This window comes from Lathamus discolor, chromosome 4, assembly GCF_037157495.1.
Source record: "Lathamus discolor isolate bLatDis1 chromosome 4, bLatDis1.hap1, whole genome shotgun sequence".
In the NCBI taxonomy this organism is placed as follows: Eukaryota; Metazoa; Chordata; class Aves; order Psittaciformes; family Psittacidae; genus Lathamus; species Lathamus discolor.
Window position 1 is genome coordinate 72,808,610 of NC_088887.1, and position 24,682 is coordinate 72,833,291.

The following is a 24,682-nucleotide window of genomic DNA, read 5'->3' on the forward strand; positions in this document are numbered from 1 at the left end:
CTGTTCCATCAGTCTTACACTACAGTAAGACTGCATGCCTGTTGCACCACTCCTATCTCGTGAGCTAACACACCACATCGCTGTGACCCCAGTGAGATTGTAGCCCTGTAATGACATATAACCTTTAATTCCTCATATCTGTTTCCTATGTAGTATGCATTAGCATACAGTCACACTGATTCCTCAGAAAATGTATGGGAGTGTTCCACACAATGCTGTCCTACAGGCACTTATTTATATGCATACACTTGAAGTAGATCTTTTTCAGTCCTGTTTTGTCAATTACAGGAGCGCTTCTGTTCACATCACCCTGTACCCTTTGCTGGCTAACCCAATCCACTGCCTCCTCATTTGACTATGGGTTGTCATCTCTCTCCTGTCTTGTTCCTGTCTTAAAGTTCTCTCCAGGCTGGCCTGCCTGTTAGCAGGGATGCATTTGTCCCATTTGGTCAAGTGGATCCCATCACTTCCAAGTAGTCATCAGTCCTCAGAGAGGGTCCAGTGGGCACAAAGCCCCAAGCCCTGCTGCAAACATCAGCTGTGCAACCAATTCTGACCCACAAGATCTGTCCCTTTCACTTAGTTGGCTGCTCCTAGTCACCTTTGTGTCCTGCATGTGCTGAGAAATGGTTTCTAAAAAGATTTGCTCCATGACCTTCCTAGGGACCAAGGTAAGGCTGACTGGCTTGATGTTACCTGGATCCTCCTTTCTGCCCTTCCCAAAGACGGGTATGATGTTTGTCTTTCTCCAGCCATCAGGTACCTCTAACGATTGCCATGGCCTTTCAAAGATGCTGGAGAAAGGTCTCACAATTAAATTTACAGCTCCTCTGGCACCCTCAGAGGTAACCCATCTGGTCCATTAACTTATGTATGTATGGTTGGGTTAAGAGATCCCTAACTCTAATCCCTAAGGCTTCTAAACCTGATCACTCTTTACTTTAGCCAGCTTAAAAAATATATATAGGTCTAATATAATCAAGATCTTCACTTTATACAGAGCATCTTCACTGCTCTTCAGGGAAACAAAGATCTTTTCATTTTGGACAGTTCATATTTTGCCTTCCAAATCAAATGTACTCTTCGTCAATTGCATGCTTTATTTCCAATGCTTTCTAAATTTTAACCAGTGTAAATATGCAACAACCAAATTATCTGTTCAGCGCCTGAAAAAAAGAATCCATTCAACTAAATTCATCCCTGTAAATGAATTTATTCTAAATAAATTTTCCTTGAAGTGTTTTCATTTAAATATTAGCATCAGACAGGAGTTAAATGATCTGTTCTCTCTGATCTCGGAGGTAAACAATTATATAGTATACAGCTTACTCCAAAGGCTATGACAGTATATGAAACAACAACTTCAAGAAAGAAAACATCCAAACCCACAAATTCTCCAAAGCACCACAATAAAAGTACCACAGCTTCTACAGAAATTCACAAATGTTTATGCTTAAAACACAGTAAAGACAGTTTACTTGAATAAAGCACAGCTACTACTGGCTTTCAGCAGATCAAACAAATAGAGAGGACATTTCTAACGAAAAGCTGCGAACCAAACAAATAAGCAAACAAACCCCAAACCCACCAGATTTCCATTTAAAACTTTGAATAGTTTCTCAGCTTCTCCTCTTGAAACACTTGGCTGTAACATTTTTAAAACATTTTTAATTTATGTATTCCTGCTGCACAGCATTAGCAAGACACTTCGAAAATACCATCAGTGCTCTTTCAGAGTTGTAATATATGTTATTTTAACAAAGCTCTTGTTCTTGACAAGAAAAATCACAGACAGTGCAACAGCAAAGTGTATCACTTTTAAGGCTTACAGTTGGCATCCTCAAAGACATTAAGTTGACTACATACTTACTTTTTAATGTAACTGTAAAACATATGGAGTGAGATAATTAGAGGCATTTGTTGACCTCTCTGCTGAGCAGTAGATTGGCATTTCCAAAGCTAAAAAAAAACCCACAAAAAACAACAAATCCCCACAAAACTTATCTAATCACTTCTAAGTGCATTATTTTGACAGTTACGATTTGAGGAGTCTTAATCTAGCTGAGAACAAAACTATACAAAATGCACTACCTAGAAGATAAAGGATATCAGTTTGAAGTAGGAATGAGCAAGAAATGCCTAGCAAGATAATTAATTCAGCAGGTAACTGAGCATAACTCCCATAATTTGGAATTATCAAATTAGAAGCAGCAGTTCTATTCAACAGGCAAATTTTAGTTTCCCGTAGCTCACTACAACAGAAGTTATAGTGTGAAAGTTACAGCCAATGTTGTTAAATCTTATAGAATCAGACCACCTGATCACAATAGCCCTCTTCAACCTCAAAACCAAAGCGTAATAAGATACTGACATTCATACCAAAATACTTTTATTATTACACAGCTGAAATCACCATTCACAGCAAGCTTCCAAATGCCAGTGGCTGGAAGGAAAAACAATACAAATCAATCATTTCCCAAACAGAAGAAAGAAGTGAAAAGCTATGTTGATTGTTTCGGATCACTTTTTCTCACTTCTTCTGAAAAAGCAGCATGCTGGGGTAAAATTATAGAGAGGTAAGAACAAGCTGTTATACAACAGCGAAAGAAGGGAAAGAACCAGAAGAGAAACAGAGTGAGGAAGGCAGAATCACACAGAAGAGCACAGTTTGCAGCCTCTTTCCACATAAAATGAACTGACTCTTACCTGAAAATCCTCTTTTATAGCTTGTAGGTTATATGCAAAGAACTTCTGATAATGTTGGAAGAGCAGAGTCAATAGAATCGAGATGGCACTTGGGACTAGTAACAGACTCTTCGACAAAGGTGCTTTATCTTAAAGACAAAAACCAACCAAACAAAAAAGCCATTTTAGAGAAAAGTCTCTCACATTTAAAAAGTAACATATTTAAACAGATGATTGAAAAATACAATAGCAGTGGTATCACCACTTATCTCAACAGTTTCTCAAGGTCTCAAAAACTTATAAGAAAAACACACCCACCAAAGGAAGTCTTTAATACTTATAATAATATGTAGTATATTAATGGCAGCTGAATATTAATCAGACATTTTGTTTTCAACATTCTCTCATGAAATTAATTGTTTGGCTATAATTAAACCTAAGCTCTCTGCCTATAGAGATCATGCCCTCCTATGCAGCCCTCCTAAGGCCCAATCATGTTTCGGGAAATGAAACAATCACTTCTTTTCAAACGCAAAATATACACATACATCTAGTAAAAATAAATACCTTTGTTTCCTTTGCATCGGGGGTTAAGATTAGCTTTTTTTTCTAGAGGCTATGAAAAGCAGGAATCACCTGAACAATGTCCTGAACAAATTGACTTTCTCTTCACCACACTTGGATCCACCATTCAAGGAAACATATCTAAGTTAATTTACATGATATTAATCTTCCTTCCATTCATTCATGACAATTATTAACAAAGAAATTAATGAAATCAGGACATCTGTGAAATCAGAACTTCTTTTCCTCTAGTAAATGACTTTCAGAAAGGACACTCTGAAGAAAGCAGCAGAGAACAGAGACATCTGCAGCATGCATTTCTTAAAAACTACCCAGAAGGAGTGTAAACTTTTGGTGCAGTTGACACAACAAAAACAAACTCCTGCCCAACAGCTCAAGCCAATACAGAAACTCTGAAATATTATTTCTTCTATGACTTTTCTCCTTTTCACACATGCAACCTGAACTGCATTTACTTCTTTCACAACCATTCCAGTTACAGCATGGAATCTACTGATTTTCAGACATTTTTGTTAGTGTATTATGAAATCCATAGCCCTGTTGTCACTGTTCTTGGATAACAAAAGGAGCGATAAAACTACTTTTAAAGTACTAATGGGAACTAAAAGGCAGACCAGAGGAAGAACAAAACTGCATTTAAAAAGTGTAACACAGGGCACATTTAGTACCTATCCAGATATACTGACTACCACAAACTATTTCACCACATCTGCTGCACATTTGAAGAATTAACTGCTAGAACAGAAAGATGGTAATAGGCACGAAAGCCAAGATTTTAATAATGGCACAATCCCACTCAAAAATACAGTTCTTACTACATAATTTAAGAATGATCCTCATCCAACTACCAACCAATGACATCAAGAGCAGCTTTGATGGGCACTGTTAGCTGTTTTCAGCTCACATCATCCTGAAGTCTGCACTCTTGTGATGTTCTGATGATTATATGAAGAAAACAAAAACATCCCTTCCTACATGAATCCTAACATAGACTTGTACTTAAAACTTTTCTTTCGGTCCACAACCATAAGTTTGAGTTCATTATTTACACACTCACTTATCTTACTACATTTAAGCAATTAATGCCTTGAAGAAGGTTTAATACAGGTTTAATATTTAGATTTTACTGTAATTTTCATATCATTATTTTTACATTACAGGTAATACTTCAAATACGTTATCTTGTCAAGTTCATTCCTAATTTGAATGCACTCAAAAATAACCAATCAACAGAACCTAATTTGTTTTCTCCAAAAGTGTGAACTCACATTTTTGTTATGAGCCTCCTTTTAGCTTTCAGCTTAGATGCTTTAAACCTTGTTACAGAGGAGAAGTACTTATTTTTAAGCATGTTATCGAGTGAAAAACCACAGAAGTAACTAATCCATCAATGTGACAGTTACCCCCGGAGAACATCATGTGAGTAATGGAAACTTCCACTCTCAAGTTTCTCAATGTGTCATCATGGTTGATGAGTTTATCCTTATCCAGTAAACTTGAGAAAGATAAAACTCTTCCAGAGAAATAACGTACATCCTGAAATGTTTCTTTCCAAGTGTTTCACTGTACAATGTAGTAGCTTGCTTTACCCCTCTACAGCATACAGATCCTTAGGAAGGGCTGCTGTGAGGTCACCAGTGAAGAAGCAACCCTTCTGCTGCTGTGGAATCCCTCAACCAATAGGACCAAAAATTACTAACAATCCCAAATATCACACAGTCGGGCATTCTGACATCCAAGTCAAATTCCCTACTTGGAACATGAAGGTAATATCTAGAAAAAAACCTAGTCCAATGGATTTGCAACTGTGTGCAGGGTGGAAATGTATACTACAACCTACTGGGCTACCAGTGCCTGCTGGCAGCAGCAATATAAATGTGCACAAGGAGAGCCTCTATACCACATAAAGAAAACAGAATGAAAGGATAAACTCTCATTTTGACCCTGAAAAGTTAAAATATATAAAATACTATCTTCAGACCTTGGAATAAATTTGCAATGTATCTTTTAATGGCAATTCTTTCAAAGAACAGGCAGAAATAGCACTGGCGCTGCAACACACATACTTGAGCTTCCATCCTTAGATGAAAGATGAACAGAGAAATTTTGTAATAACCAGGTGAATGTGCCCATGCTGTGATGAAGGTCAACAAACTAGCTTTCACTACAGATCTTTGCTTCCCTTGCAACAGAATTCTCCCTAAAACTGCCCTCATAAATTCACAGGCAAGTGTCCCAACCACTTTGTGCTACCACTGCACAATGTGAAGCTGGTCCTAAAATGTGACATGAGAAAACCAACTTGAAGTCATAGAATCACAAAATGGTTTGGGTTGAAATGGACCTCAATGATCGTCTTGTTCCAAACCCCTTGCCACTGGCAGGGACACCTTCCAGAAGACGAGGTTGCTCAAAGCCCCATCCAACCTGGCCCAACATTCCACCCCTGAACTCATGACAAAGCCCATAAATTCAAGGGAAGATGGCTTTAAACTGAAAGAGAGTAGATTTGGATTAGCTATCAGGTAGAAATTCTTACTGTGAAGGTGTCGAGACACTGTAACAAGTTGCACAAAGATGGCTGCGGCACCCGTGGAAGTGTTCAAGGCCAGGTTGGAAGGGGCTTTGAGCAACCTGGTCTAGTGAAAGGTGTCCCTGCCCATGGGGTTGGAGCTAGATGATCTTTAAGTTTTCAACTTAAGTAATTTTATGATTCTTCCACCATCTACTACTATTCTGGCTGACAGTACCACTTTCAAAGTGCAGAATGTTAAGGAAAGGATATTTCCATCTGTCACAAATGGAGGGGGAGGTTTACAGTAAACTGCTCAGGCAGCTGCAGCTTCAGAATCCACCACCGCACTAATGAGAAGAAAGTTGTGGTAGCAGCAACAGCTACAGTTTTTGAAATTATCTCCTGTTCCCTGCCTGCTCACCACTCACAGGTGAAGAAAGACAGCAGATGAACATGTCAAAACAGGCAGTCAGACCAAGCTACTGTTTCAGAAGGGCTTTTCAGGCCACAACTTCACCCCCTGGATGGTTATTCCAGGCCTGAGACTCAAGTGTTGACTTGGAAGAGGACCTTGTTGCCAAAGCCAGCTGATGAGCAGTAGCTGAAAAGCTCAAATTAGGACAGTTTTTGTGGGGATCCCTACTGAGCTCATACCACAGCTGCAGACAAAACATGCTGTGCAACAGCTTTTTTTAACATTGTCATCTGCATACTTCCCAAAACCAGCTGCTATGAGGCAGATACACCACTTTCATACATTCAATAAACTGCTGGAGGCTACTGCTAAAATGGCATGAAACATGCAGGAACCATTTTTAATGCTGATACACAAGATCTGTGAGTCTTTAAAGCCACAACTGATGCACATCTGAATGCACAGTACTTCCCAAATGCACTAATGGAATGTGTATTTTAGGTGGTTGTTTCTCTTGCACGAAGCCATCACGCAGATACATATTGCATTCCAAGATCTGCCCAAGAACCTGCAGCAGGTTCACCGACAGTGACATTTCAAAATGACGTTTCAAAACAAGACTCTTGCTTACTATTTTCACTTCAGTTGCAAGTTTGATACAGATTAAATGGCAGCATGAAAAACCTCCTCCTTGGAAATCTTGTTTGTCCTTTATTGTAATGGTTGATGAAACCAGATATGCAAATTGGAATTTAGTGACAAATTGGAAATTAGTGCTTCCAGTGTGTGCTTTTGGGAGACTGGAGCCATCTTACTAGACCTGAGGAGTAAAAGCTTCTCTGTACTATAACCACATGCTGAGTCGTGAACAGTAGCCAAGAACAAATGACAGCATGCCATGGAGGGAGGATGATGAGAAATATGGACACACGTAATACTGCTTGAGGAATCTGGAAGACAGCAGAAGACTGTATGCTGACTGGTAGGATGGAATTTAACCATATTATGTTTTTTTAAAGTTTGCTCAATTCAGTGTAATTGGAACTAGATGATCTTAAGGTCCTTTGCAACCCTAATTATTCTATGACATGATTGCACCCTTTGGGAAAAACATGCAATACAAGAGGACCCTGCAAAAGCAGTTAAATTCCTGCTTCCTGAAAATCTTACATAAAGTATTCTGTGTCAGGAAAGCAGCTCTAGCCCCTGGTCTAGGCACAGACTCAGGAAGGGGACCCTGTGTTCAGATTGTCACTTCATAGCATACTCTAGTGGTTAACCATCATGATGCCAGCAAGTGAATACAGTAAGAGTATCACTGCAGGAACACATTTTTATCAAATGCTTATAAACTTACTGCAGAAGCTAAGAGGTGAATAATGTTAGTACGTGTATCAAGAAAATTGATAAAGAAACCAACTATTATCATGCTTTAAATCTTTTTTTAAAAGGTGCTGGTAAGTAGTCAAAGCAGTTACCTATATATTTACTGTTTAGAAACCTGCTGGGTTTAGCCTAGGTCACAAACTAAAGAATGAGATGCTACAAAAATAAAAGGGAAGGAAAAAAAAAAAAGGAAGAAAATGTTTGTTTCTAAGAGGAACATTTGAAAAGAAATAGAAAGTGAAACAGGTTGAAGTTAACAAAACACCCACTTGGTTGAGCAGCCTTTTCTTCCTCCCAACCACAGAGCATATTACCATACTACTATTAGTATACACTGCCAGGAATATCAGGTATGGCTACACCACACCACCACATAGAGAGATCCCCAGCGCTCGCTTGAGATGAGCTAGCTCTGCAACAGCAGCAGAACAGCCACATTTTTGTGGTGTTCAATGCATGGCTAATCGAACTGATGTGGCTATGCTGCTCCCAGGACTCAAGCAAATATTTTGAACCAGGCTGCACTGTGGCATGCTATGTACAAGCTAATTTGTTCTCCCATACAGTACCATGCTATTGTTATGCACAGAGGTCTGATATATTCAATACAGACTTGGTTTCTCCTCCAGTCATATCACAAAGCATAAGCTTACATCCTTTTATTATTTTCCTGAGGCCCACATACAGCACAGTTCAGGTTTTCAGATTATGCAAGCAGGGGAGCACAGCACTCTCTTCTTGCCTTGGGGATCTGTAACAAATTGTTAGTACTGCACTACAAGGTTCACACAAAGGTGAAAGCGTAAGCTGCATTAGCAGAAATGCTTGCACTAAAGTTCAAAAGACTCTACTCCATACTACTACAAGAAGTAGCTTGTGTGTAGTAGGCAAAATAGTCAAATATTTTCCAGATGTAGGAAGTGGCTTTAAAACATGGACTCAAATTTTACTATAATAAGCTCTAACAGGCTTTCCTAAGGTACTTGTGCAGTATTGCACGTAGCACAAAAAATACTGTGAGGGGATATTACAATGTCTGCAGGAAAGTTAGGTGTTGGTCTTACAGGTTTAAGTTGCTAGAAAGGCCTTGGTGTCTTATAACAGAAAGCCTTCTGCGTATCGTTGTTCCTGGGTGAACAAGCACCAAACACAGCTAAGCAGTATTACAGTAAATCAAACAGCCAGCCCAGCATCAGTCTTCATACACTCACACTAGCCTTTGTAGAACCACTTAAGTGTTTCAGCAGCATTCTTCATAGGACTCAGGTTGCTGGCAGACTGCAACACAAGAAACCATTCTGGGCCCAGCACCACAGCCCACCTCTCAAGCCCTTCCCTCCCTTAAGGCAGGTGCTGCCGCATGCTTTCTGAATAAGCTGCAATTCTGTTTTACAAGCCAACTCAACCAGGTTAGCATTTTGCTAAGTCATTTGAGTATGCCTATGCTGTGCTTCCTACTACCCAGAGTAATTGGCCTTATTTTTGCCAGGGCATATCAGCTCCTCCAATATTCCAGATCACAGAAATAGTTTCCTTAACAAGGGCAAACTGTCTTTGTCCTTTTAAATGGTATTCTTCCTTGTTTCTCCAACTTCCATATCTCATAGTTGTAACATGTACCAGGTATGTATATTTTTATATCTCTGCATCCAGAATTGTGCGTGTCATGTCCTGAGTAGGTATGTTATCAACTCCCAACACAGTCATCATCTGCTACACCTAATACTGCCTGCCTGGAATGCAGCATGTCACTCCTAGCAAAGGATCTACTTGTCTGAACCAGCTCATACTCACCCAAGGTTGGACTGTTGCTGGAAGGGGTTGGTTCTATCCACATCTCTTATATTACTTTTCAAGAACCTCTCTGCCTATGAATGTGATTTTAAAGAGTACCGAACAGAAGAATTAACACAAAGGATTTATACCAGGACTATCCAACTAGAATGTGAAATACTAGAAAAACACTTTATTTAAGAACTCAACTGCAGCGCCCAAAGTCATGAAACATCTCCTTAAAAGGCACATGGACAAGGTCAAGGACTTTGCTACTCAGGTTCAGCTATTCCAGAACTGCTTACAAGAAAGTCTAATTTAAATTGAAGCAATCAAACTTACAAGACACAGGGGCAAAACTGAACATGGACACACATGTACCCATCCCTGATGCAACATCAGGCACTGCTTCATTAACTGTCTAAACCACCAGATCCTGCCCATCAGTGACTGAATCCTACAAACCTGCTGCTACTGCAACAGATGCTTCAGCTGCAGAGGTAGAAACAAAAGTCTGAGGGCACATCTTACATTGCCAGAGCGTGCACTAGATGAGTGTATGTCACTGCCACCTAAAACTGTGCCTCTACTAGAGTTTGTCAGTGCACCTGAACCAGCCAAGTCTTAATGCAAAAAATCACTGTAGGTCAACAGGTAAGTAGAGTAAGAGTGATAGGACAAGGCGTAATGGTTTTAAACTGAAAAAGGGTAGATTTAGATTGGATATTGGGGAAAAAATTTTCACTGTGTGGTGAGACACTGGAACAGGCTGTCCAGAGCAGCTGTGGATGTCGCATCCCTGGAAGTATTCAAGGCTAGGTTGGATGCGGCTTTGCACCACCTGGTCTAGTGGAAGGTGCTCCCATGGCAGGGGGGTTGAAACAAGATGATCTCTGAGGGTCCCTTCCAACCCAAACCATTCTGTGATCCTATGAGGAAAAAAGTTAAAGCATTTACTTTTTGCAGAATGGCATCTTGTCTAGTTTATTCTCCTAGCACAAATATGTTTCTTATGACTGCAATTTTCCACTCATCCTTCTGATGGACCTATTTTGGGAAAACTTTTCAATACTGACTGTCACTTTCCGCCCATTCAACCAAACAAGGTTACTTTCCTTCTTTCTCCTAGAATTATGTAGACATATGCCACCAAAAGGCTGTTGTTCTATTGTACCTATTGTTGGGGTGAAAAAATGAAAAAAATCAAGAACTGTGACTCAAGTATAGTGCTAGCACCTGCAAAAATACTCCCCCCTCTTTAGATGCCTTACAGAGAATACAGGTACAACTAATATCCCTCCTGAAATGCCAGCTCTATTCATCCCTAGTCAGAGGTGCTTTCACACTCTGGTTTGGACTTTTGCGTGAAGCATGCAGTTAGTAAGCAAAGTTTTGACTTATTGTTTGTCCCAGCCTGCTCTGAGGACTGTAGAGCCAAAGCCCACAGCACAGCTGGTTCGGTTCTTCATCACCATCTCTAAATGTGGCAGATACTTTGTCCTGCAAGCAAGCTCAGAAGCAAACCTCCAAGATTGCCAGGTTTGTTCAGGTAGCACTGGGATATGAAATGATTTACACATGGTGAATGTAAACCTAATGTTCAACAGAGCTAGGAATGCATTTGTCCTTAAACCTGTCTCATCAATAAACTGGTTTAAACAATTATTTTCTTTTCACATTAAAAAAAATGAGTTATATCTCTCCGATATGTACCTAGGCATGTAGAGCTGTATCTATATATGTAGATATATTTACCCACAAACACACAGCTCTTTTAACACTAAGAGCTATTTCTCCTGTCCGATGAACACCAAGTCATGTAGATCTGTATCTGTGTAGACACATACATATACCCACACATACATGGCAGGAAGGCGTCCTGGGACCACTATGTCCAGGCACAGCCCCTCGAATCATGGAATCATGGAATCAATTAGGTTGGAAAAAACCTTTAAGATCATCGAGGCCAGCCATTACCCCAGCACTGCCAAGTCCAGCACTAAACCATGTCACTGAGGGCCTCATCTACACGGTTTTTGGACACTTCCAAGGATGGTGCTTCCACCACTGCCCTGGGCAGCCTGTTCCAATACCTGAGCACCCTCTCTGTGAAGAGGTTTTTCCTAATATTCAACCTAAACCTCCCCTGGTGCAGCTTGAAGCAGTTATCTCTTGTCCTATCACTTGTTACTTGGGAGAAGAGACCGCTCCCCTTCTTGCCACCAGCCGGCCGGACCACGGAGCGCTGCCCGTAAAGCGGAGCCCCCAGAGGTCTCCTCCTGCTGCAGTACGCCGGGGGCGGCTCCTCCTAGCGGGACACGCGGTAAACCCCGAGTTTAAAAGTGAAACCGAGAGCAGGCGGCCTGTGACAGGAAAGGGGAGAGGCTCCCCTGGGGGAGGCAGCAGCGGCAGCACCGCGCCCAGACTGGGGGCCCCCTCCCCGGCAGCTCGACCCCGTCCCCGGCAGAGGGGGCCGGGCCACTCGAAGCGGGGGAGACGCCGACACACCCCTCACGGCCTCCCTCCCCCTGCTCCGTCCTCCCCGGTACTCACAGAGCCCGTTAGAGCCGGTGCTGGTGAACATGGCGGCGAGGCCCGACCCAGCCTGGCTCAGCCGCGGCCGGCGCCGCTGGCAGAACCCCCAGAGGCCGGGCAGACCCCGAGGAACCGCGCCGGGACGGGGACGGCAGCCGAGAGGGGACAAACCCAGCAGTCAGGTGAGCGGACGGCGCCCCCTGCCGGGCCCGCCGGGAGGGGCTCCGCCATCCTCCCGTCACCTCGTCCCCCGCCCCCCGTCCGCCCGCCCGCTCGGCGGGCCCGCTGTCACTTCACCTCAGCGCCGCAGGACGAAACCTGTAAGAGCCCATGTAGAGCGAATATATTCCCTGCTCACCAACAGGGAAGGGCTCGTTGAGAATGTGGTACTCCAGGGCAGCCTTGGGTGCAGCGATCATGAGATGGTCGAATTTGAGATCCTCAGGACAGCGAGAAGAGCGTGCAGCAAGCTCACTGCCCTGGACTTGAAGAGAGCAGACTTTGGCCTCTTCAGGAGCCTGTTTAGTAAGGTTCCATGGAATATAGCCCTGGAGGGCAGGGGGGCCCAAGACTCTTGGCTGATATTCAAGGATCACCTGCTACAAGCTCAGGAGTGCTGCATCCCAACTAGCAGGGAGTGCAGCAAGAGGGCCAGGAGACCTCCTTGGATGGATAAGGAGCTGCTGAGAAAAATTCAAAGGAAAAAAGAGGCTTATAAAAGGTGGAAGCAAGGACAGGCGGCCTGGGTAGAGTACAGGGATGTTGTCTGGGAAGCTAGGGACCAGGTTAGGAAGGATAAGGCCCAGTTAGAATTAAACCTAACCAGGGATGTTAAGAATAACAGGAAGGGATTCTACAGGTACATAGCAAGCAAAAAAACAGACTAGGGAAAAAATAGGCCCCCTGAGGAAGCTCTCGGGAGAACTGGCTACGCAGGATTTGGAGAAGGCTGAGGTTCTGAATGACTTCTTTGCCTCGGTCTTCACTGGCAATGGCTCTGACTGCACCACCCAGGTCTTAGGAGGCAGACGCAGGGGCTGTGAGAATGAAGACCTTGGGCCCACTGTAGGAGAGGATCTGGTTCGAGACCATCCTAAAAATCTGAACGTGCACAAGTCCATGGGACCTGATGAAATCCATCCACAGGCCCTGAAGGAGCTGGCGAATGAAGTTACTAAGCCACTGGCCATCATATTTGAAAAATCATGGCAGGCAGGTGAAGTTCCTGATGACTGGAAAAAGGGAAATATAACCCCCATTTTCAAGAAGGGGAAAATGGAAGACCCGGGGAATTACAGAGCAGTCAGTCTCACCTCTCTGCCTGGCAAAATCTTGGAGCAGATTCTCCTGGAAGGCATGCTAAGGCACATGAAAAACAACAAGGTGCTTGGTGACAGCCAGCATGGCTTCACTAAGGGGAAATCCTGCCTGACCAATTCGGTGGCCTTCTATGATGGGGCTACAGAACTGATGGACAGGGGCAGAGCAGTTGATGTCATCTACCTGGACTTGTGCAAAGCGTTTGAGACTCTCCCACACGACATCCTTCTCTCTAAATTGGAGAGATATCAATTTGATGGATGGACCACTCGGTGGATAAAGAATTGGCTGGATGGCACACACAAAGAATTGTGGCTCAATGTCCGGCTGGGGACCAGTAACGAGTGGTGTCCCTCAGGGATCGGTGTTGGGACCGGTCTTGTTCAACATCTTCGTCGCTGACATGGACAGTGGGATTGAGTGCGCCCTCAGCAAGTTTGCCGATGACACCAAGCTGTGTGGTCTGGTTGATACGCTGCAGGGAAGGGATGCCATCCAGAGGGACCTTGACACGCTTGTGAGGTGGGCTGATGCCAACCTTATGAAGTTCAACCATGACGAGTGCAAGGTCCTACACCTGGGTCGGAGCAATCCCAGGCACAGCTACAGACTGGGCAAAGAAGAGATTCAGAGCAGCCCTGCAGAGAAGGACTTGGGGGTGCTGGTCGATGAGAAAATTAACATGGGCTGGCAGTGTGCGCTCGCAGCCCAGAAAGCCAACTGTATCCTGGGCTGCATCAAAAGGAGCGTGACCAGCAGGGCGAAAGAGGTGATCCTGCCCCTCTACCCTGCTCTCATGAGACCTCACCTAGAGTATTGTGTGCAGTTCTGGTGTCCTCAACATAAAAAGGACATGGAACTGTGGGAACAAGTCCAGAGGAGGGCCACGAGGATGATCAGGGGACTGGAGCACCTCCCGTATGAAGACAGGCTGAGGAAGTTGGGGCTGTTCAGCCTGGAGAAGAGAAGGCTGCGTGGAGACCTCATAGCAGCCTTCCAGTACCTGAAGGGGGCCTATAGGGATGCTGGGGAGGGACTCTGCGTCAGGGACTGTAGTGACAGGACAAGGGGTAATGGGTTAAAACAGGGGAAGTTTAGATTGGATATAAGGAGGAAGTTCTTTCCTGTTAGGGTGGTGAGACACTGGAATCGGTTGCCCAGGGAGGTTGTGAGTGCTCCATCCCTGGCAGTGTTCAAGGCCAGGTTGGATGAAGCCTTGTGTGGGATGGTTTAGTGTGAGGTGTCCCTGCCCATGGCAGGGGGGTTGGAACTAGATGATCTTGAGGTCCTTTCCAACCCTAACTATTCTATGATTCTATGATTCTATAATTAAGTGAAGGTAAGGCTGGGGCAGCTCCTGTGTGCCAGTCCCTGAGGCGGAGGGAAGGGTGCTTCAAAGCTGAGTTGTAGCTGGGCAGGGATAAAGTATGCTTTAGTTGACATGTATCATAGCTAATTGCTTCCATCCCTATAAATACCGTTTAAATGTGAAATTTGTAGGTGCCTAATGGAAGGCTGACTCTTCACGCTGTGGAAAACTGTGGCACTCGAGGCTCACCCTAATTTTGGGAGTCCGTGAGGTAAGTGCCCGCTTAGGAGCTGTGAGTGACTTCTCATTATGGCTAACGGGAATGTGGTCAATAACAGACAGTAGAGTCTGCAGAGTTTTACATATGATTGTAGAATCATAGAATCATTTGGGTTGGAAGGGACCTTAAAGATCACCTAGTTCCAAACCCCTACCCTGCACAGGGACACCTTCCACTAGAGCAGGTTGCCCAAAGCCCCATCCAACCTGGCCTTGAACACTGCCAGGGATGGGGCAACCTGTGCCAGTGCCTCACCACCCTCACAGTGAAGAATTTCCTCCTAATACATAATCTAAATCTCCTCTCTTTCAGTTTAAAGCCATTCCCCCTTGTCCTGTCACTACATATCCTTGTAAAAAGTCTCTCTCCAGATTTCTTGTAGGCCCCTTATAGGCACTGGAAGGCTGATCTAAGGTCACCCCTGAGCCTTTTTCAGCCCACCTCTTCAGGCTGTTTTCATAGGAGAGGTACCACAGCCCTCTGACTATTTTAATGGCCTCCTCTGGACTCACGCCAACAGGTCCACGTCCCTCTTGTGTTGGAGTCCCAGAGCTGAATGCAGCACTGCAGGTGGAGTCTCACAAGAGCAGAGGCTGAGAATCACCTCTCTCAACCTGCTGGTCATGCTCATTTTGATGCAACCTACATCAAAAGGTCAGATGATCGAATGAAGGTGTCTATGATGAAATTAATTGCTCCCTAGGCTCCCCCTACTGTACTGAACTGATCACCACCAGCTATGATGGTACGTTAGACACCTAGCTCTCTACCAGCGTGGTAGACACCTAATACAAAGTGAGGCAAATTCCCAGTTTCGTACAGATGTGGCATAATAAGACTGAAATTATTCTGACACCAAATTTTAATGACACTTTCAAGTCCATGTAGAAATCAGTTCACTGAAATAAGTCATGCTAGGCATTTAAAAGGTGATGATGGTTTGCTCTGCATCCCAGATGTGAAGGTCAGGAAGAAGTGGAATGAGGTCTGTGTGCTGTGTTTGTGCACTTGGTGGAACTGAGGGCCTCAAAGTCACATTTAGCTTACTGCAGGTACAAGATTGGGAGCAAATATCACTCTGGAACTGGAAAATGTGACTTGTCAGCAGGTAACAAGTTTTAAACAGACACTCAATAGCAAAAAAATTTAAAGCAAGTCATAAATTTGCTAGATTCCATAGTTTTTTTTAATATACCACAAAAAATAAAGTACCTTTTAATATTTACATTCAACTGCAACTATTACATAGCACTTGTAAGTGTGAAGATCCTGAATCTTTGTAACCACAATCTCTTAACACTTCCAAGGGGACATAAGAAGACCATATGCTTGGGTCCGCAAAGGCTTCAGCAAAGTTTAGCATGTCAGTATGTAATTTTAAAATGTCCATCTCCCAGCACTGATTTCAGATTTGTGTCACTCACTTGCTTTCCCTGAACATGGCCCTCAGTCAGGCAGGTAGGAATGGAATTCACAGTCACTTCACAGACAAGAGATAGTCTAAACTTGCTAGAAGGGAGAAGCAAAGAGATGGTGCATTGGAAATCTTCTCTCCCAAGCTGAGGTTTTTCATCAGCAAAGAATCTCAATTGGATTCACACGAAACCCATCACGTACCATACCTTGTGCCTTTGGCTACAAACAACTGGCTTACTCTTTGCTGTTAAAGCCCAGCTGGAAGAAGTGATTTGCTACAAAAATTATTTCTTTCAAATGCAAATGGCTCTGGCTGCTGTTGTTACACATGCAAACTCTGTCTTGCCAGTATGCTGAATGTGCATAACTGTACATGTCACTGGCAACCCTCATTTCTAAGGAAAGGGAAGGTAAATAAGGAGGTGCAAAGCTTGTGTAAGCTTGCTCAGTGTGAAACCTCATTGGGAAAAGCTTGGATGCCTCCTGAAGCGTTAGGGTTAATTAATCACCATTTTGACTCACCTCCATTTAAAATAATTAAGCCTTTTTGTGGATCTGGCTTTCATATAGGTGAGGATAAAACCTGAAAAGTTTTCCAGCATTACCTGCATAATAGGCTTAGGATTGCTGGTTTAGTGCTGAAGATAAAGCTTGCTTTTATTTCTTTTCACAGTCACACAGAAAGGAGTGACAATCATTAATTTAGAGGTTTAGAGTCCTGATAATCAAGGCCTAGTGTTCTTGTTTTATAAGCTCAGTTTGGAAGATTTCCCTCGATTGATGTCCTACAAGGTAATCGCATTAGAGGGATTCTCCTCTGTAACATTGAGTGCTGGAATTGGATTGAAGTCAGAACCTCTGAACATACTGGAGATTTATGCATGTATTCTGCTGAATAAGAAGGCATTCAGGCAAACATTTAAGATCTTTTGAAAGCAGCTTTGCAGACTTGTTATCACTGGCAGATACAGCAAAACCGAATGAGCAGCAATAGTTGGCAAGATTCTCCAAACAACCTACCAAATTGCTTGCAGATTTGTCAATACTGCTGGGACAAAAGGAGCTGTCTCTGAATTCATTTGCCAATATCTCACTTAAGTCTACAAATACCTTACAGAGTCTACGAAACATCTAATGATATCCTTTGTTTAAAAAGAAGGTTAAATCCGTTTTTTTGGGATTAGATCAGGTGAGATGCACTATGTGCTTCTGAGAAAACTAGATGCCCCGTGCTGCTAATCATGGTTTCCCATACTGATTGAATGGTAGAGGAAAAGCAGATTTTGCCCTCAGATACAGTGACAAGCAGAGACGTTTTTATATCTCAACACTATCAGCATCAACTGGTAGCCTGGCATAAGTATTACACAAATGATCTGCATTATTTAAATATACAGTGTTTGTCCACCTTGGAGTTAAAATCATCAGTCCTCATGCTTGCCTTGGAACATATCCCAGAATAGGAATGCTAGCACTTATCTACTAATCCACTCAGAACAAGCTTAGAAGGCTTTGACACTGCTCAAATGTCAGCTTAAATATCTCCATTTGTTTATTACATCTAGTTAATAGGGTCAGTTTGGTATGTTCAAAATAGAGTTATTAAAACTTCCTGCTCAAAGGAAAATCCCAAGAGACTGGAATTTATATTTCTCACTATTTTCTAATGTGAGTAGGTTGCTTTCTTCTCTGAACTTGTGATGGTTTTGAACCAAGTCTTAATTACTAATTAATCTCGAAATCAGGTGCTCCCCTGACATATTGAATGAAGGAGAGCAGCAGAGTAAACCAGGGTGGAAATATAACACTTCCCTCAGGAATTTTCTGGCTTAACTCTGTGCAGGTTAATGATTCTGCAAGTTAACGGCAGGTGGTCTGCCTTTGACATCTGGGGTTTCCATGGGATTCATAATAGTACCTAATAGTACATAATAGTGCAGTTACTGCAGTTACTACAGTTACCTGAAATATTAGCAGATACCTGAAACAAGGTTAATGTTAAGCTTAATGATTTCAATAACTTCTCCCTACAGTTTCCAACCCTTCCTACAGAAGACTGTGAGGCAGAAAGCCATGCACCATACATGCTCTACAGAGATCTCTGTGGCAGTGCGGCTTGCTGATAGCAGCTTGCAGGGGAACAGGGGGAAGGGCAGAAGGCAGAGATTCACTGGGCTGAAATCAGACTGATTGGTTCTGTGCCTTTCCAAAATTAGACAGTTTCTCTCACTCCCCCAGAAGTGAATAAAGCTTCATACTGCAGCAGACCTGCTGTCCTCTTAAGCTGCAGTGGGCTCATTTATTACAGACTTGTTTAATTTTTTACTGCAGCTGGGACATACAGAACATTTTCTAGATTAGTTCTTTCCATGTGGACCTGGTAGGCTCACAGTTAATTTAAGGAGCAATGGCATGGCTAAAGGAGGAACTTTCAGGCATTTCTTAAGTTCTAAAGAGTGTGCAAAGGAAGGTAATCTAGTGGGAAAAATGGCAAGAGTACTGGGTTTTACCTGGATTTTTTTCAGTTGATTTTCCATCACACTATTATAAAAAATATGAAGAATGCTCAAAAGTTTTCCATTTGTTACAGTTCTAGCGATTTCAATGAGATTTTTTGCAGAACTTTAAACTCCATGATAAACCTGAGCTCCATGTCAATGTCTAGTAATACAGATATGTGGGTAACTATTGCTTCAATAACTGAAGTCACCAGCTGGTGGCCACCAGCTCACACTGCATCTCCATTTGTCTCCATTTTGTCCCAGCAAGTCACCAGAAACATGCTGCTTCTACCACCTTTTGGATTCGTGCCATGCCCCTCAAATGTAGGGGAGAGGAGAACAGTGGTGAGGTGCATCGAGCATAGATGCATGGAGGAAGCACAAGAAGAGAAGTGCTTGCCTGGACCTATGGGGCAAACTTGCTTTCTTCACACGATGTCTTAGTTGAGTATGCTCAGAGAGCTGGAGCACCTCTCCCATGAAGACAGGCTGAGTGAGTTGTGATTGTTCAGCCTAGAGAAGAGAAGGCTCTGAGGAGACCTTAGAGGAGCTTCCAGTACCTAAAAGGGATCTTCAAGAAATCTGGAGAGGAACCTTTTACAAGGGTAGGTAGTGACAGGACAAGGGGGAATGGATTCAAGCTGAAAGAAGGTAGTTTTAGATTAGCTACTAGGAAGAAATTCTTTACTGTGAGGGTGGTGAGACACTGGAACAAGCTGCCCAGAGAAGTGGTGGCTGGAATAGTTCAAGGTCAGGTTGGATGGGGCTTTGAGCAACCTGGTCTAGTGGAAGGTGTTTCCGTGGCAGGAGGTTGGAACTAGATAATCTTTAAGATCCCTTACAACCCAAACCATTCTGTGATTCTATGATTTGTGGACTGAGCATGCACACTGACAATTTTGCACTGGAAGTCTTAACTATCACTTCTCTTCAGTCAACCATGTAATCTTAAGCACTTACACCACATGCACCCACATTTTGGAATCTCTGTGTTCAGGGGCGGCACCAAACACATGATTAGCAGCTTTGTCTCTAAATACTTGTAAACACTCCCTTAAAGCTCTCCTCCTTAAATTCTGTCTCACAGAAGCCAGGCTATTTATTTCAATGAAGGTTGAGATCATGTGGAAAACAAGAGCATACATGGTAGCGTAATCAGAAACTGGATCCTAATGCAAACGTATTAGGGAGACAAGTTTAAGATAGGCAAATTGATTCTGATGTTTCTTAATTGTTGATTTTTATCTCAGGTTTTACATTTAATGTTCTGTGTTTGTGTTCCATTTGACTTTAGATGAGACCTCGTTCTTGTGAATTAAAAGTACACTGGCTGAGCAGCTGTCACTGGATTTTAGAAAACTCTTCTGAAGGGCATTAATTTACTACAAGGTAAATTACATAACATCAGAAAGCATTATTAAAATGATGAGATTTAAACGTAGTGCTCAGAATACCCAATTAAGGAATCCATTAGGAGGGGAAAATATTATGGGTAGCATTGCACATTGTACTCTTGTACTTTGCACATTTGTACTCTTTTATGCTTATTAGACATCAAGCACTAGCCATCTATTTCAGACTGAATTTATGTCAAAGAGTACCTTTGTAATCCAGAATATATGACGATAACTTTCAGAGACAGGAGAAAACTTCAGTCTTTAAGAAGCAGAAAACAAGTTGCATTGTTCCATACAGGTATGGCTGTACTGAAATTGCCTATTTGGAAAATCAGATTTTAGAATATATTTATAGGGGTATTCAAGGGATTTTTTTCTCCCTGATACCTATCCATATGTCTCAGATCTCCTCCTTCTCTTGCTTCACAGCCCTGTTGTATTCGTATCTGTGTATGTCCACACAGTGCAAAGGTTATTAAACGCCCATATTTACACTTGGAGGCAAATCTGTGTTTAAGGCAGTACTTGGCCACCTGCACCATGATGTTATCAGGCCTGTAGCATAACACTGCTTAGAGATCAAAAAAAAAAAAAAAAAGAAAAAGATAGAGCTTTAATCAGTTCTTCTCCCCAAATGTCATTATCTTCTTTGTATTTGATTTAAATTTGAGCATGAAGGAGTAGTCTCGTCTTTTTTTTCACTCACTCCAATTACCCATACCAGAGGATGTTTGTGTTCATATAATTTTAGTGAAATACAATGATCCTGCAGAGGAACCTGCAAAGAGTTAAAGTATGTTCACCCCAGAAACATACTTGAGTGGTATTTGCAATAGAAGTATATATGCCTCCAGGAAATAAGCATTCCCAGGGTTGCTGTGTTTCCTCCATAAATGTTAGTAACAGCAAAGTTAGGTGCCAAAAATCTGTATCATACCAAAGTGTAAAATTTTGCCCAGTTGTGACCTTTACACTGCCATCAGAAAACTGCTTTTCGTTATCAGAAAGAGGAACTATTGTAAAAAAAGAAAATAGTCAGTGTATTAACAAATCACATTTAAATACAGCAGAGCTATCAGAAACACAAAAAGTACATCTTACTGCAATTATTCTTGATCCTGTGCTGTGTGTTTTCCAGTGTGGGCCATCTTCTGTCTACAAGCACCTGCTGGAGACATTTCTAAACCTGAGGATTAGATCTAGTCTAAGAAATACGAAGCTAGTTAAATGCGAAAGCCGGCATTCTTATTGTTCCTTTAGCTCCCTTATCTGCACGAAGGAAGGATTTCTTGTTTTTCTTGCTGAGCACAATTTAATATATTTTAATATTGTTTTTTAATACTTACAGTACTTTGTGGTTGGGGGCACTACAAAAATCTGTGTTCATGGAGCTGGTTGTAGCAGAAATTACCACCTGAAATCTGTGGCAAAGAAATCTTCCTTGGCATGAAGATGATGTTCTGGACCTGCCCTCGGCTGCTATTTTGGCTTCCTCGCCTCACCCAGGAGGTGGGATGATGCCATTTTCTGGTTAGCCAGCATAACAGCAAGGGTGCTTTTACACTGAGCTCTCAGGGGAGACTTGGCTGGGGTGTTACACCAGAGAAACAAGAGCCAATGTTTTGTGCCACTGTAATTATTGAAGCAAACACCAAAATGCGTGAATAAAGAAGCTTCGGGGGGACTTTCCATGCTGCCTTCAGCCTGGACATGCCAGCCTGGGCTCCGTGCCCTAATGATCTCAGGTGGCTTGGTGGTTTCCCTCCAACAAATATTGCTGCACCCAGGGGAAGTGAGACAGTAAGTGGGAATTCACTGGGAGAGGAGGAACTGGAAGGCCTTATTTGAAGGGGTGTGTAAGCCACTACAATAATCTTTTCTATTGTCACACACACATGCTGGAGCTCTTGCCACAGACTTTTCTGGGGCACGGGCAACTGGCTGCACCAGGCATCTGGAGTCCAGTGACCTCTAACCTGCTCATATACTGATCTGGCAGTCGAGCTAAAGGTTGCTTTAAGGCCATTTTTGGCCCTTAAGTCAAGAAATAATGATGGAATACTAAATCAGCTCATACTAAAACTCAAGTTTATTAGCTTGTCCCTAAGTTAGCAAGCTTTTTTAAGCAGGAGGAAAATAAGTGAAGTCTGTAAGCTCCTTTGTACATGCAAGATATGCATTTGCTGCAACATTTGTTCCTTAAATACATGTGTGGTCTCTGTGTACATATAGTTGTAAGTACATATTTACAACACAAGTCATGTTACACGTGTCAAAAAGGTATTAGTACAAATATCAGTTTAATTCATGAATACTGGACAGGACATTTGGACAGAGCAACCTGGTCTAGTGGAAGGTGTCCCTGCCCATGGTGAGGGGTTGGAACTAGATGAGCTTTAAGGTCCCTTCCAACCGAAACCATTCTATGATTTTATGTCACTACTGTTGATTAATTTCATATATGAAAGTATATTGAGAAGAAAGTATTTTCAGCCATTTTTCTAAGGGTTTGATTACAGATTTCAGTGCAGTTAGTGCTTCCACAACAGCATGGTTGGGATCTTGTTAGCAAATCATTTGAACATATTATCCAGTTATGAGTGAGAACTTCATATGTTTGCATATACAGGAGAAACAGCTTGCAAGCTGAATGCAGCATCAGTGATCTTCCTGGCAACGCATACATTTGGGGGCAAAAATTAGCCTAGGCTTCATTTCAATGTCATACAAACCCCAGAAACTATTTTTATCTGCAGGTCACTGTGTAAAGAAATAGACATTATGTCCAGGAAAAGCACCAGTCTGTGGCTTAGATACCTGCATTTGATGCAACACTTGAGATGTGTCAGTACATTACACTGTAAAACAGGAAAGAAAAACACTCCCACTGAAATAGAGCGTGTCGGCCTCAGATGATTTATGGCCTGATTCAAAGCGCCCTGAATTAAACAACGCGAGTCCTACTGTTTTTTTCAGCAGGGTTTGGCGCAGATGGGTGCACTTTAAACTTCCAAACCACAGTCAGTACAGCAGTGAGCTAGGCCAGATGGAAAGTGCCCGTCACAGCCAGGATGATTCAGTCAGCAGATGGGCTCTGCAGCCCTCCCGCTTTGTTTTGAGAGGGGAGCGGGAGGACACATAGCTGATGTTGGGTGGGAGGCCACTGCTGCTCTGAGTAGGTGGTGAAGGCATGAAAGAAGATATTAAGGCAAGGAGAAAAAGAGAGAGGAAGGGAGTGGTCCGAGGGGAAGGCTGGGTGGAATGTGTGGAATTAGCACGGGGTGGAGCAAGAGACAGGGGAAAAACAGAGGCACACTTGGGGTTATGCAACTTGGCAGGTCTTAAACCTGACACTGACAGAGAAGGAATCCATAAAAAGCCCCGAGGAGGAGATGTGGAAAGGGGATTGACAGGAAAGATAACACCAATGGGATGGAGCCCAGGTGATCTGTGCATGGCAGAATGAGGACGTAAAAGAAACTAAAAATGAAAGAGATAATGTGATGAAGAGTAAAAGGAGAGTTGCTGAACTATCCTGAAGAATTCTGTTTGCCTTGTATGTTGTATCCATAGAGTTTCTTTTTCTGTAAGTTCATGCAATGAAAGGATTTTCTGAGCTGCACTGTTTCAGGACTAGCATGTCCTGTATCCTGGATATGCTAGTCCATGTGTTTCCAAGAGGTGCAAAAAGTGTCTTAATTCTATGAACTCCAAATGTTATAGGACCCGGGGGGTGGGGTGGGGGATGGGGGGTTAGGGCAACACACAGCAAACCCCTCCAAATGATGTGCAGGTAAATAAATTTTCTTGGGGGGTGCTTGTCAATAAATAGTGCTTGAGCAAAAAATATTGCGCATAAAGAACCACAATACACACAATCTGTTATATGTGAGCTAAACAAAGGAGGCGCTGGGAGGCAAAAAAGAGGTTGGGGTACTCTCCAGAGGAAAAAAAATACACAGATAAAAACATAATTTTGTCTAATATTGGTGCTTCTGTCATAGAAAGTACTCAATGGAAACCTGAACTGATCATCAGGTGGCTATTTCATAGCAGCCAGAATCAATGACACATGCAAAAAAGCCCCATTAGCAGCTTCGGCCTACAAGAATGAGCCCTTGCCTGCTACCATCTGAAAATGGGAAGGGATCTAATTGTGCTATGTTGGAACAAATCCCAGTAGAATTTAAACTTGATCATATAGACTTTGAACTAAAATTTGATGACTCATTAGTGTTTTGGTGGTCACTACAAGCACTCTTCAGGAAGTTTCAAAGTTGTTTGCAAGTGAGAAGCTAATGCCTTCTAAATCCAGCGAGTACACAGCCTGGCTTCTCCCTTCCCTGAAAGAAGCTCGAGGAAGAAAACCAGTAAATGGATCATTTCATCCACTGACATTGTGTAACCACCTATGGTAAGAATTTAGGGTGAGGCCTGAGAAACACTTTATCGAGATGGAAAATTGTAAAAGGTGTGTGTCTTTCATCACATATTTCTTCAGTTTGTCTTGCTGATATAGTAGCAACCAAGATGATCTTTTCAGACATAGCCATAATTAACAAAGT

At 42.6% G+C, this 24,682-nt stretch overlaps 1 protein-coding gene and 1 long non-coding RNA gene across 3 annotated transcripts in view; one reads left to right on the forward strand and one right to left on the reverse strand.

The window, feature by feature from the left end:
• Positions 1–12,064, reverse strand: part of UBAC2 (UBA domain containing 2) — a 93,046-nt gene extending 80,982 nt beyond the window's left edge. Inside the window, exons 1-2 of one of the 2 annotated variants that reach the window (XM_065678012.1) lie at positions 11,913–12,064; positions 2,707–2,834 (exon numbers count right to left, since the gene is read on the reverse strand). In XM_065678012.1, coding sequence (XP_065534084.1) covers positions 2,707–2,834; positions 11,913–11,943 — 159 coding nt within the window. In that variant the 5' untranslated portion in view covers positions 11,944–12,064. Of the gene's footprint in view, positions 1–2,706; positions 2,835–9,380; positions 9,454–11,912 lie in introns of those variants that run through there. The other variant, XM_065678011.1, reaches the window with a different exon arrangement.
• Positions 11,714–23,754, forward strand: LOC136013716 (uncharacterized). The gene is made up of 4 exons (XR_010612333.1): positions 11,714–12,076; positions 14,715–14,794; positions 20,015–20,109; positions 21,466–23,754. It is a non-coding gene; the product is annotated as an uncharacterized LOC136013716 (long non-coding RNA).
• The last annotated feature ends 928 nt before the right edge of the window (positions 23,755–24,682 follow it).